General features: G+C 36.7%; 1 protein-coding gene across 4 annotated transcripts in view; it reads right to left on the bottom strand.

Moving 5' to 3' along the window:
* Positions 1-15,149, bottom strand: part of LOC150105709 (histidine--tRNA ligase, cytoplasmic-like) — a 169,298-nt gene that overhangs the window by 33,770 nt on the left and 120,379 nt on the right. For all 4 annotated transcript variants that reach the window (XM_090395024.1, XM_090395026.1, XM_090395027.1 and 1 more), the window contains exon 10: positions 6,767-6,839. In XM_090395024.1, coding sequence (XP_090251150.1) covers positions 6,767-6,839 — 73 coding nt within the window. The remainder of the gene's footprint in view (positions 1-6,766; positions 6,840-15,149) is intronic.

Below are 15,149 nucleotides of genomic sequence, written 5' to 3'. Positions count from 1 at the left end.
GAGGCAGTGAAAAACATGTGGTATAATGTTTAAATAATGTTTAAATAATGCAATTTGTGAATGTGTCCCTAGAGTTCAAAAGCAAATAGAATAGGAGTGAAATGGAAATGCAACCTTATTAAGCAAGAGATCCACAAGAAGAAATGTGGAAGAAATATCATGAGAATAAGGATGGGAGGAGTTATGAAATATATACAGAGCATACCAGAAAAGTTACAAGTGTCATATGGAAAGCAAAGTTGGAGTATGAAAAGAAACTCATCATGCAGGCAAATGAAACCCAAAATAATTTTATCATTATGCTGCATGTAAAAAGAAGGAACAAAAGTGGAATAACTTTATTAAATGCAGACATTATGTGCTAGTGTCTGAAGCAGATATAATTTATATAATGCACACTCACTTTACTAAGATCTATCAACCTGGAGTAAACAATATGTAGCACAGTGCTACTACATCGGTGGAGAGAGAGAGAGAGAGTGATGCACGAGAAGGAGGTTCTAGAGGTTATGCATGGCCCCCACAAAAATTTGCAATAGGGACAGAGGGTATATCAGCATGCATGCTAAAGAAATTTTAAGCAGAAGTGATTACACCCTTAACCTGGTTGTATAATTTGAGCTCAGGAAGGATCCCACAGAAACAGAGAGAAAGTATAATGGTTTTCTACAAGGGTAGCACAAAAAATAATGTGTCTAACTACGAGAGTGGTCTGAAAAGTTCTCGGCCTCGACCATAGATAGCAACACTATTGGCAAGTTTTTTTTCTAAGTTGGTACATCTGTCATAAACATCCATGTGAAATTGCAAGTCATTCTATCAAGTAGTTTGTTTTATACAGCTGTCTGAAGCAAAAGTGTTGTCTGTATCCCTTGAAATGGATAAAATTGAGTATCATGCGGTTATAAAATTCTTTGTAAAAGAAGGTTTAATGCCAAAAGAAAATCATTTGAGGTTCATAAAAGTTTATAGGCACTATTCTCTTTCGATTTCGACAATCAAGAAATGGGCTGCCAAGTTTAAAAGTGGCCATACCTGCCTTGAAGATGATCCACATGAAGGACGTCCAAAAAGTGTAACAACACCAGCAATCATTGATCAAGTGCACGACATGGTATTGGATGACCGGGGAGTCAAAGTACATGAAATTGCTGAGACTATAGGCATTTCAAAAGAACATGTAGGATATATTTTGCATGAAGAATTGCAAATGAAAAAGTTTTGCGCAAGATGGGTGCCACGCTTGCTCACAGCAGATCAAAAACGCACTTGCATGAAAATCTCTGAACAGTGCTTGGAGCATTTTAACAAGAATAAAACTGATTTATTACTATGGATGAAACATGGATTCATCATTACATACCAGAATCCAAACAGTAGTCAAAACAGTAAACAGAAGCCAGTTGTTCAGCACCCAAAAAGGGCAAAGTCGGTTCCATCAGCAGGATAGGTCATGGCATCAGTGTTTTGGGATGCTAACGGCATTTTGTTTATTAATTATCTTGAAAAGGGTAAAATAATAACCAGGGGAATATTATTCTGATCTTTTAACCACACTAGACGAAAAAATTCATGAGAAAAGACCCAGTTTACAGAAAAAAAAAATCATCTTTCATTAGGACAATGCACCTGCCCACCAAGGTGTTTTTGGCAATGGAAAAATTAAGGAATCTGAACTATGAATTGTTGGAACATTCACCCTATTCTCCAGATTTAGCTCCCTCAAACTAAAACACTTCCTCACTGGTAAGCATTTTTCTTCGAATCAAGAGGTGATTGCAGCTGTAGAGGGGTATTTTGCAAATCTTACTGAGAACCACTACAGGGATGGGATAATGGCACTGGAGCATCACTGAAATAAATGCATTAGTCTTAAGGGAGATAATGATGAAAAATAAAATAATTTTGAAATTATAAATTTGTTTTTACATTGTTAAGCCAAGAACTTTTCAGACCACCCTCGTATCAACTATCAGAATATTTTAGAAAACTTTTAAGAACATGCATACAGAAATGGGCTAACAGTCAAGCTATATTTTGCAAGGAACAAATGAGTTGACTAAAAAGAGGCAGTGTCTGAGTAATTTGTTGGCATTTTATAATAATGTATAGCAGAGCTGGATAAAGAGAATGGATACACTGTGATAATGTTGAACTTTACTAAAGCATTTCACAGGATACCACATAAAAGGCTGTCATATAATTTAAAAGATATAGGATTAGAATATAAACTACTGACTTGTATAAGAGGGTGGCAGACAGGGTGGTGGTGTCTGGGAGGGGAGAAAGTCTGTCAAATTTAAGGCGACCAGTGGTGTTCTTCCATGAATCAGTCCTTGAAGTGTTATTCAATCTATACATTAATGATAATGAGAAAGCCCTGAACAGGAGGTGTTTGATTGTTTACTGACAATGCAAGATAGACAAGCCAATCTGGGATGCTACTAATATTACAGAATGATTTCTATAAATTTATGATAATAATAATAATAATAATTGTTAGTTCAATGTTGTTGACTGGAAAGTGTGAATTCATACACTTTGAGCATGAATTTACACTTTCAAAATGGTCATCATCATCAAATTCCTGACATGTACCCTCAAGGGGTGTACAGGATGTGATAGTACTACATGAAAAATTTACATCATTACTAACTTCCTATCTACAATTTTCCTCCAAATCAGTCTATTACTTGTCAAGTCTCCAACATTATCAGATCTTATATTTCTATCGTCTAAGGCACTTTGTACCGTATCAATCCACCTATATCTTGGTCTTCCTCTGGGTCGTTTTCCTGCCTACCTGGCAGAGAACACTTATTTTGCTAATCTTTCCTCGCCCATTTTGTTTAAGTGACCATACCACTTGAGATTAGCTCTGCAAATGTATTCCTGAATGCTGACAATGTCAAGTTCTTTCATAATATCCTCGTTTTTAATATGATACTGCCATTGTGCCATTTGTTCACGCCTATAATCTTTTTCAGGACTCTCATATCTGCGGTCTCTAGTCTTTGGTCAAGTGTTTTACTTCTGACCCAGCTCTCAGATCCATAAGTTAAAACTGGTTTAAACACTGTCTTGTATACAGCTAATTTAGTGTTCTGAGTAATTTCTCTATTATTCCATATGAATTTATTCAATTGACTTCCCACAATACCAGCTTTGCTGATTCTGTTGTCTATTTCCATATTTAATTTACCATCTTCACTAAACATCGTGCCTACGTAGCTGAAATGTTTTACTTGTTCCACAGGTTCCCCGTTCACAACACAGTTGACATTTTCAATGATTCTGCCTATTTTCATTGTCTTTGTCTTTTTATTGCTGACCTTCATACCATATCTATTACAACAATTATTCAATTTAGTCAGGGAATCTTGCAAACTTGTAGCGGATTTATTCAGAAGTATAACATCGTCTGCATAAAGCAAAGAGCTGACATTAACATCTCCAATTCTAATATCATGTTTAATACCACTTTCCTTCCATAATGTGATCCATATAGATAATGAATAACAGAGGGGATAATGTACAACCTTGTCTCACACCAGATTTAACATTAAACCATCTTCCTGTACATCCTTCAATTCTAACTGCTGACTTATAACTCAAATACAGACTAAGTATTGCTTGATATAATGCCCCATTGACACCATATAACTGTAGCGTATTGAATAGCTTCTCTCTTGGCACCTTGTCATATGTCTTTTCCAAATCGACAAAACTTAAATACAGATCTTTGTTATATTCCCATGATTTCTCAACTATTTGTCGTAAAGTGAAGATCTGATCCTGACAGCCTCTATTTGGCCTGAATCCAGCTTGTTCTTAACCAAGCTTTTCTTCCACAATTCTTCTCAACTGTTTCTCAAGTATACTTGCATAGATCTTGCCAGGAACACTCAGTAGGGAAATACCTCTGTAATTCTCACATTCAGTTTTATTTCCCTTTTTATATATGGGTACTATGAGAGTTCTACTCCAATCATCGGGAATTCGTCCCTCTGTCCAGGCTTTCTGAACTATGCAGTGCAGCCACTTTACGACTTTATTTCAAAATGGTATATTATATTATATTATTGGGATTATGCTTGGAAAAACTCATAAAACTAGGGATCTCAGAGTTACGATGAATAAGAAGGTAAAGTTCAAAGGTGTAATGGAAAGATTGTAATTGCACTAAGAAGAAAATTGTAATGGTGAAATAAATATTGATGTGTAAGAACAAGTAGATAATTTTGAGTCTTTAGAAGGCCTTGATACAACCACACCTGGACTACTTACTGGGTATAGATTGTCTCCTGGGTTCTGAGGGAATTGAAGAAGCCAAGTTATGTAGAGTGCACAGAAGAGTTACAAAGAGTATGTGAACTGAAGACACTGGTAAGAGAAGAAAGAGTTATATGATAGAGACCTATAAACTTCTGAAAAGGTGTTATGGGATTTGATGAAATCTTCTAATCATCAAATCTTCTAATCAACAAATCATCAAATTTCTATTTGATGAAATGTTCAATTATTTACGAAATACCTAGTTCTTGTAGTCTACCTTATGTAGATAAGATTTGCAGAAATTCTGAATTAAGCAAGAAGGAACATCTCAATAACATGATATATAGAAGAGAAGAGAAATTGGGATTGTTATTATTACTGCTCCAACAACACAAATCATGTCATCAGCTAGGATAAAGTCACCATTTTTTCAAAATTTGTATTCAACTTGTAATCCTTGTTTTCCTGCTCTGCAGATGCTAAACCCCATCTTTTTAGCTCCATAACATCTATTTCCAACTGTTTTGTATCAATAATAAAAGAATTATTGTACTACCCATGTCATAACATGTTCTTCTTCTCATCAAGGATTAGGTATTTGACTGTTCTACACCCTCTATCCAAAAAGAAACTGAACTTTTCAAAAATAGAAGAAACTAGTGGGAAGAAACCTGTTGTATCTTTTTGTTATTGAAAGCAGCAACCTTCATTAGCGTTGTGTCAACTGTTTATGACATTTGTTTCATTAGAAGCTGAAGTTATAGTGCCAAGAGTGACAGTGTGTTTTGATGAAAGGTCAGTCATCACGATATTCATGCCGTAGGCGACAAATTCTCGCTATCAATCGCTTCAAAACTTCAAGATAAAACTCACCATTGACTGTTTGGCCAGGCGGAATGAATTCTTTGTGGATAATGCCCTTGGAATCGTAGAAACAAATCAGCATGGTCTTTACTTGTGATTTCTCCAAGCGAATTTTTTTCGGATGCCCCTCTTCTGGTGGTCTCCACTCAGCACTCTGGTGTTTTGTTTCGGGCTCATACTCAAAACACCACGTTTCGTCACCAGTAACGATCATTTCAAGGAAGTTTACAGATTACCTCCTTATGAGCGGTTTTAATGAGGTCCTTGTAGTGTTCAATTTATGGAGGCCCAAATCCTCAGTCAAAATGTTGTGCACAGTAGATTTTGGAATCCCCAATTCATCTTCAATCAATCTCATGGATGATTTCAGGTTTTCTTTGATGAAATCGCGCACTTTTTGGATGTTAACTTTGCACAGTCCAGTTTTTGGACAGCCTGGCTTTTCATCATCCTCAAGAGTCTCACAACCACTTTGAAATCGCTTAAACCACTCGTAAACTTGAGTACAAGATAATCATTCATCACCTTATGCTTTTCGAAGCATTTGATGCATTTCGGTAAAACTTTTACCAAGTTTAACACAAAAGTCAATCGGAGCTCTCTGTTTGAAACTCATTTTATGACCGTTCGTCAAAACACACTGTCACTCTTGGCACTATAACTTGGCTTCTAATGAAACAAATGTCATAAACAGTTGACACAACACTAATGAAGGTTGCTGCTTTTGACAACAAAAAGATACAACAGGTGGCATCGATGGTTTCTTCTATTTTTGAAAAGTTTGGTTTCTTTTTGGACAGAGGGTGTAGCTTCATGGGTCTTCCCATCTTGCAGTTGGTCTTCCTCTCTCTCTCTCTTTTTCCCTTTGGTCTATATTTATCTACTTCATTTGGTAGCTGATATCTTTTCATCCTATATAAATGCTCCTTCCATTTCTTGCTATATTCCTTGATCTTTTCATTTAAACTATAAATAATATGTTCTGACTGCTAATGTGAAAACACCCATTTTTTATAGATGGTTATCTTTCTTCCTTTTTTATTTTAATTTTCCATTTTAATATTTTTTAAATAACAATCCCATTCATGAAGGGCTGAGAATCCAGCACACTGCTGCTGTCGATGGAGAAAAAGTTATGTAAACCAGTAACCTTAAAAATTTATTGTTTATTCATTTTCCATGACAGTTCATGTCTCCATTGAGCAAGGTGGTAGTCATACTGTGCGAAGAAAATCATCCACCACCTAAAATCTCTTATGAATATCCACATCCATACCACAGATATGGCGAAATCTGGTGACAAAGCAGTGCCCACTCAGCTGCCAAAAAAAAAAAGCATGATTAACAAAAGAAGGAATATTTTGAAAGTGGGGTATAAAGCATTAAAAAGAGACTTTCGAGTACATTTCAGATTTTATTTAACTAGGATTTTTTTAGATATTTATTCAAAGAGTGGCAAGAGAAAGAGAAATTTCTTATCTTTAATCTTAAACCTTTAATCCAGAGTACTAACATGCATGTGTGTGTCATATGTATCACCTATACTACTATACATGTTATCAAAAAATAACAATTTGCATTTGAGAAAAAAAAAAAAATACATTTATGCAATGCAAAAACAGATTACCTCCTAAGAAAGCTTCATATATGATTCCTGTGTAGTAATCTAATCCTCTGGCCAAACTAAGATCCAACATCACCTGCAAACAGTAAAGAGAGAAAAAGAGAGAGAGAGAGATGAAACTGTTGAAAATAAATGAAATGTGGATAAGTCAGAATTCCAATGTATTAAACATGATTAACCTGATTATAACAGTCCATATTATATAAAACCTAGGATATCTATAACATAGATGGTATAGATAAGATAACATAAAAGTTTATCTTATCTAAACATTTTTATATAATAAATCTTCAGAACTAAATCTGCAGCCATACTTTTACTGAACCTGTACATGTTGATCATTTTCTCACTAAGATATAGAAGTGGTCAGCATAAATATTCAGATTCCTTTATGTTAAACAAAAAGTTAAATTCTTGTTTTCATCCTTGTATCCAAATGTAAGCAAACAAAGTTTATCCATGAGGTATCTTCACAAAACAGACCACTTGTACATAGTGGTGTTGACTCCCCATCAATTGTCTCAGTATCTCATAATGCATGGCACACTTCTTTTTCAATGTATATATTGCTATGCTTCATGGGAAGCGATTCAGCCTTTATCATCAGCGAAGCTATGTATAGGATTTAAAAGAGAGAGCGAGGCCACTGATTTATATGAAGAAGGGTGTGGACAAAAGCACGGAGCCCTGTGATATTCTGTGATAAAAGATATCTGATGAAAGGAAACTGTATATCATGACACACAATGAACAACCAGAGACAGAAAGTTATATTCTTGTTTTCATCTTTTTACCTAAATTTGTTCATGAGGTATCTTCATGAAAGGACTCTGCATGAATTGCCACAGTATCCCATAATGCATAGCTTACTTCCTTTTGGATCATTTTTTAAAATTTATTTTTTACACAATCTGGAATTGTTCCTGCTGCAGTGTTCACTCCAGTTACATATGGCATGAGGGAGACTAATCATAAGTCATCATACGATAACTTCTAATTGGTAACCTGATCAAATACCTTGGAAATATCAAGGACAACCACATCCAAACTTTTCCATGCCCTATATTCAAAGAAAGGTAAGGTTAATTAGATCTCCTATTGTGGAACAAGATTAGCTAGCAAATGTAATCTGGTGATCACTAATTAAATAATGGACTTCTAGTTAGTGAAGACGTTGGTCATTAAGGCGTTGGTCATACAATAGACTTATGTTTTTAGGGACAGGCTGAATAAAGGCTTACTTCCATGCCACTGGATAGACCTGATGAACATGATGGCTTATATAAGCAATACAGGATGAGTATTAATTCTGTAGCACAAGTTTCAGTATACCATCTGGACCAGGGGACTCATCATTAGCAAGACTGCTTGAGGATTTTTCCTATGTCCTTCTGATGAAAAATGAGGAGAAATGCTATCAGAAGTCCATGGTATATCTTATTTTTGGATGGTGGCACCATAATATCATTTTATTTATGTGACTCCCACTCACAAGGTTGTAAACCAAGCCTGCTTATGGAACATTAGTAACCGTAGCAGGCTAGATTTTTTTATAATTTTTATTATATTTTTAATTTGTTTTTTAAATTAATTAAATTTGCTGCTCCTGCTTCATTGTCCAAGCATGGAACTTTTCAAGATGTTTCAGACCTCCAATAAGCAGAGCAAATGTTTCCCACCAGGTGATCTCCCAACCAAAGATATTCATGAATTCAGGATTCAAACCACAGCCTGTTAGTTGTAGAGCAAGTATGCTCAGCAGTTTGCAACCAGGATGGCATATATGGTGTAAACGAGATGTTATACACAACAATATTTTCCTTCAACTTACAACTTTACTTAAGTTGTAAGTTGAAGGAAAATAGCAATAAGCTTAATACAACTGACTCTCACTAGAACAAATACCATTATAAAAAATTACCAAGATGCCAATAAATCCGCATAAGCACAATTCTATTCTAAAGGATATTCACTATACTACTACAGAAGTTTCCACGTATTGATATAGGAAATATGAAACCTCTTTATTTTATGCAAATGATGTTAAACGCCTAAATAAATCCACTACAAGTCCTCAACTAAACTGAACAGATGAACAAAAAATCATTATTATTAATATTACATGGACACCTCCACAAGATCTGAAGATTAATCACAAATTTCAATCATATCTCTTCTTGAACACATTCACTGACAAAGCATTGGCACCAGCCTGGAAACCTATTCCACTCATTCACCCCAAGAAAAGGACTCAAAAAAGCAAAGCAAAAGTCTCACAAAGGACGATGAACTCTAACCCTCATGCCTTTATTAACCACATTCTTGCTCAATTTCCCTTGTTCTTCTCTTCTCTAACCCAGAGATAATTCCTTATTCTGCTTCATCTCTGAAAAATGTCCTCTGCATCAATCCAATTAAACCCTTTTAGTACATCATAGTTTTGATCATATCCTCTCCACCTCTTTTATGCCTATTGACCAACTTCTTTAACCAATAACCCTCAATCTATTCTTTGGAAAGCATTCCACGGACCAATTACCATCTTGGTCACTTACTTCTGGATCCTATCCACCACTTCCTCATCTCCAGATAACTAGAACTGTGTGCAGCAAGCCTGATGTGACAACATCAAAGCCTTATAAAGGGAAATTATAACTTCCTATGAGATACTTTGGCCACTTTTGTAAGTATGCCTTCTAAACCTCACCTCTCCAACCAACATCCTGGCATGCACTTCTGAAATACAGAACTGTACTCAATATCCTGGAGTACAGTGTAGTACACAGCTTTATTATCTTTACATTCCAAAATGCATAACTTTCCACATTAAACTTGCATGCATACTGTCATACTATTGAAATCATTCTGCAAGCTCTCTATTGCCTTGATTAACTACCACTATCCAATTTTGCATCATCAGCAAACAAATAAATATTTCCCTTCAAATCATTTCCTACATCATTACTGTCCAAATTAAATACCAGTTGTTTAAGCAGAGAATTCTGCACCATACTACTTCTCCTGGCTTCTGCTCCTCCATATAGTACTCTTCGGTATCTGTCCATCTGCCACCATTGTATCCATAACACCAAAATCATATTTATCCTAATATGCTCCAATTTGTGTAACAGGGTTCCACAAATCAAACAACTTCAGAGAAAATCCAGCAGTATCACTGTAAAGTATTTCCTTTATCAAACTGAATTGTCTCTCTATAAAAGTGAGTAAATTTATTAAGGCATTACCTACTCTTAACAAAGTCATTTTTTCCCCAAAAAGAGTATCATATGCTTATCCACTCATTCCTGAATTTTTTCTTTGATCAACTTTTACAGTACCTTTACCATCACTCCTGAAATACTGATTAGTCTATAACTTATTATATCTGTCTTGGAGCTTCCTTTATGCAATGGAACTTTTTGCTCTTCATCCAATTCCTCGGGCCTTTACAAAGCTGAGGCTTAAGTTAAACAGCCTGTCACATGTACTGTCAATTCTTTTGTACCACATAGGCCAATAACCCATCCAATCTATGGCTATGTTCACACCAAGATGTCGGAAATATCCTAAATATCCTACACACTTCCAGCTCATCCAACTCTATTCTTACATCAATCTTATCACATCAGTTAGTGCATTATCTCCATCTGGATGATATACCCTCACAAAGTGATTGCTCAGTAACTTAACTATTTCATCTGCTTCCTCATCTACCTAACATTAGCACTCATTAAATTTATCCTTCCATAGTCATTCTTCCTTTTAGTTGCCAGAGAGGAAATTCTTTGGGATTTCTTTTGCTCTGCACAGCTAATTTCTTCTCATAATCTGTTTTGCCTTTCTCACTATGCTGGTTACACTTCTTGCTTGATGACTTGATGAGCTAGATGACTGCATTTCTCCTTATATACACCCTCAACAACTTTTTTTTTCAGCAGCTATTACTTAAAGATACTACTCAGCCATTTAATTCCTCTGATTTATCCTCCTGACTTTATGCCATGGCACCGTGACAAACTTAGGAGGCACTGCTCAAGTTGCCTCCTAAGTTTGTCATAATGACCTGCCCTGTATATACTCCCTTCTCAATTTGTCCATAAGCATCATTAGTGTGTTACACGGTTTATGAACTTTTGTGAGAGGGTCAGATATTAAAAGAAAAAAAAAATAAGAACTTTCACATATTTGGCAATCTCTCAATTCAATACCGCACGAATATCCCCCCCCCCCCCATGAAACACAATGCGACTATCTTGGTTATGGACAGATCCTCTAATGTTATCACCAGATGTGAATATATTTCATTTCCTCCTCACCGGATGATCTTTCTTCCTTCCAATCTATGTTCCCATTGTCGAAGTCCTAATGAGAGCAAACTACACATTTATTACTTAGTCTGCAATCATCATGCTAATCTACAGAAGCATGTCATCTATTGTGACTAGTGGTGTGCCACAAAGATTAGTGCTAGGACTGCTACTGTTTCATTTGTACATAAATGATATAGGAAATAACCTGAAAGGAAATATTCAGTTTGATGATGAAGCAAAATTAGGTAGAGTAACAGTTAATCAAGGTGATATGGAAAGCTTCCAGGACAATTTAAATAGGCTGTTCGGTATGGGCAAAAGATAATGGGTATCAGTTTCATGTTGAGATATGTAAACCCTCTGTCCAAAAAGAAACCGAACTTTTCGAAAATAGAAGAAACTAGTGGCACAACCAGTTGTGTCTTTTTCGAAAGCAGCAACCTTCCTTAGTGTTGTGTCAACTGTTTATGACATTTGTTTCATTAGAAGCTGAGTTATAGTGCCAAGAGTGACAGTGTGTTTTGACGAATGGTCGGAAAATGAGTTTCAAACAGAGAGATGCAATCGACTTTTGTGTTAAAACTTGGTAAAAGTTTAACCAAAATGCATCAAATGCTTCAAAAAAGCATAACGTGATGAATGCTTATCCTATACTCAAGTTTACGAATGGATTAAGCGATTCCAAAGTGGTCGTGAGATGCTTGAGGACGAAGAAAAGCTGAGCCATCCAAAAATTGGACTCAGAGAAGTTAACATCTAAAAAGTGCGTGATTTCATCAAAGAAAACCCGAAATCATCCGTAAGATTGATTGAAGATGAATTGGGGATTACAAAATCAACTGTGCACAACATTTTGACCAAGAGTTTGTGCCTTTGTAAATTGAATTCGCAATTTGTTCCCCACAAGTTGACCAACAACCAAAAAATGCATCGAATTGAACACTTCAAGGACCTCATTAAAACCACTCATAAGGACTCAAACTTCCTTGAAACGATCGTTACTGGTGACAAAACGTAGTGTTTTGAGTATGAGCTTGAAACAAAGCACCAGAGTGCTGAGTGGAGACCACCAGAAGAGAGGCATCCGAAAAAAAAAGTCGTTTGGAGAAGTCAAAAGTAAAGACAATGCCAATTTGTTTCTACGATTCCAAGGGCATTATCCACAAAGAATTCTTTCCACCTGGCCAAACAGTCAATGGTGAGTTTTATCTCGAAGTTTTGAAGTGATCGATAGCGAGAATTTGTCGCGTACGGCATGAATATTGTGACGACTGACCGTTCGTCAAAACACACTGTCACTCTTGGCACTATAACTCTGATTCTAATGAAACAAATGTCATAAACAGTTGACACAACACTAATGAAGGTTGCCGTTTTGAAAAACAAAAAAGACACAACAGGTGGCGCCGCTAGTTTCTTCTATTTTCGAAAAGTTCAGTTTCCTTTTGGACAGAGGGTGTAGTTATGCATTTTGGGATAAATAGATTAGAAGCTGTTTATCACATTAACGGCACTGTACTTTAGGAAATAGATGAAGTCAGAGATTTAGGAGTGGTGGTAGACAGAGAGTTGAAGTTTAGAGGACATATAGCTAAAGTTGCTTAGGTAGTTCATAAAATTACTTGGCTGTTGAAGAACATACTAACAAGTCGAGGATGTTGTTATTCCTCTTTATAAGGCCTTGATAGGGCTACATACATCCACATCTGGATTACTATGCTCAGGTCTGGTCTCCCGAGTTTCTTGGGGATGAAGTGGCATTGGAGAAGATTCGGAGGCGAGTGACCAAGATGGTGAGTGGTCTGTGAAATGTTCCCTATGAGGATAGATTGAGGATGTGTGGACTGCGGAAGTTAGTTGATAGGAGAAAAAGAGGGGACACGATAAAAACATTTAAGTTGCTTAAAGGGTTTTATGGGATTGATGCAGGGGAAATGTTTCAGCACTTGGCTAGAGGGGTCAGAACAAGAGGTCATCCCAGGAAGTTGAATAAAGATGTGTAGGAGTGTGAGGACTAGATTATTTGCTTGGAGAGTTAAGAGTGAATGGAATGGGTTGCTTGACTATTAACAGGTTCAAGGAGAGGTATAAGAGATTGTGCAGATAATTTGGGTCTCCCACAATGAGTCTTTGGACTCCATGGAGATGCCTGTACAATAATAATAATATCTTACCCTGCAACCTCTGCCCTACAGCAGCAACTAATTTATATATTGTGTTCTTGACCTTCACACCAAATTGCTCAAATGCACTACCCTTCACATTTCTGTCATCCTGGTGACCTCTTACTCTTTTCAGCAGCAGCTCATCTGTTATCATCAGCAATCTTCTTTATCCTCCCTGATAATACAACTCACATTCTATCCCTGAAACACATTATCTACTGCCAATCAAGTCTCAGTGACAATAACTTTTGGAGAGACAATTTTGCAAAATAGTCTCTCAAACCTATAAGAAGGGGTATGCAGAGCATGATCTGCCAATCCCAACTTGCCATACAGATGATCATGGATATAATTTTTATGTTCTTCAAAGCAGATGTTCACCTTTCCTTGTAAATAGGGCATAGACAGCCCCATTTACAAATTGGCCAAACATTTACCCAAATCACTTTCTCCCCTAACAAGCAACTCTCCCTCATCTATTAAAGATTCTCTACATTTTAAAGCTTTAATTAAAAAAATGTAACCTTAACAGATTCTAACATCTTGGTGAATTTTGATATTTTGATTTTGGTCTCTGTCAGATGTGTTTTCAATAATGAACCTTTGATTCACCATGAATACATGGTGAATCTGAATTTTTCAGATTCACCATGTATTCATGTTATTTCTTATCTTCTTCTCCATTGCAGCTTATTCCACTTAAGTAGGGATGCTGTTTTTAGTGGGTCTCCTCCATGTCCTCCTGTCTTCGGCTGTAACCACACCCAAGTTCTTCATCCTCAAGTACTCCTCCACCAGCTACCTCCATCTCTTCTTTGGCCGTGCGCACTTCCTACTCCTCCCCATGCACATCCATCTGCCCACATATTCGTCCTCCATCCTCATCGCATGACCAAAACCATCTCAACCTTGCCTCCTGTATCTTTGCTCCTAAGTTCATAACTTTCACCATTCCCTTCACATAGTCATCTCTCAGATGATCCTTTCTGGTCACACCATACATCCACTTAAGCATTCTCATCCCTGCTACCTCCATCCTGCTGATGTTATATTTCCTCATGGCCACAGTTTCCATAGCATATGTCATAGCTGGTCTCACTACTGTCCTATAGATTTTGCCTTTTAGATTGATCGGCACCCTCTTATTGCATAGCACTCCAGCAATCTCTCTCCAGTTCTTCCATCCCGCTTGAATCCTGCATCCCACTTCCTTCTCAGCCTCTCCATCCTCTTCCACTGTTGAACCTAAGTATCCAAAGTCCATAACCTTCCTGATGACATTTCCTTCCAGCTCCAGATCTGTCTCCTGGCTGCCATCCACTTTGCAACACATATACTCTGTCTTACTTCTTCTCAGTTTCATACCTCTCTTTCTCTTCCAGTACTTTCCTTCATCTTTCCAGTTTAGCTGCCACTTCTTCCCTTGATTCTTCATACAGCACGATGTCATCCGCATACAACATTGTCCAAGGCATGTCTTCTCTCACCTCCTCTATCATAATATTAAACAGGAACAGACTTAATGCTGACCCTTGATGCAAACCAACTGTTACTTGAAAACTTTCTGTTATTCATGTTATTTCTTATGGAAAGGAAAAATATACAAACAGCTGGATAAGATTGCAATGGGTCCCTCCCCCATTTCAAAATGTTTTCAAAATGTTCCATATATTCTATATGGAACATTTTGAAAACCAAGCACTTAACATAGTCACACTTAAACCAGAGCTGCACTAGTTTGATGATGCGTTTTTTTGGTTTCATGATCCAGATACGCTAGATAAGACTTCCTATTTACAGAAAGCCCACTCATACAGAAAATTATTTATATAAGCAATCACACCGCCACCACCCTTCCCAACAGTATGGCATCTTCTAAACATTTATTCATTGATTCATTTACTAATCTAT

Source organism: Typopeltis vanoorti, chromosome 6 (genome assembly GCF_054136105.1).
Source record: "Typopeltis vanoorti isolate ZY-2024b chromosome 6, IOZ_Tvanoo_1.0, whole genome shotgun sequence".
Classification (NCBI taxonomy): Eukaryota; Metazoa; Arthropoda; class Arachnida; order Uropygi; family Thelyphonidae; genus Typopeltis; species Typopeltis vanoorti.
This window is presented reverse-complemented; position numbering and strand designations above follow the sequence as displayed.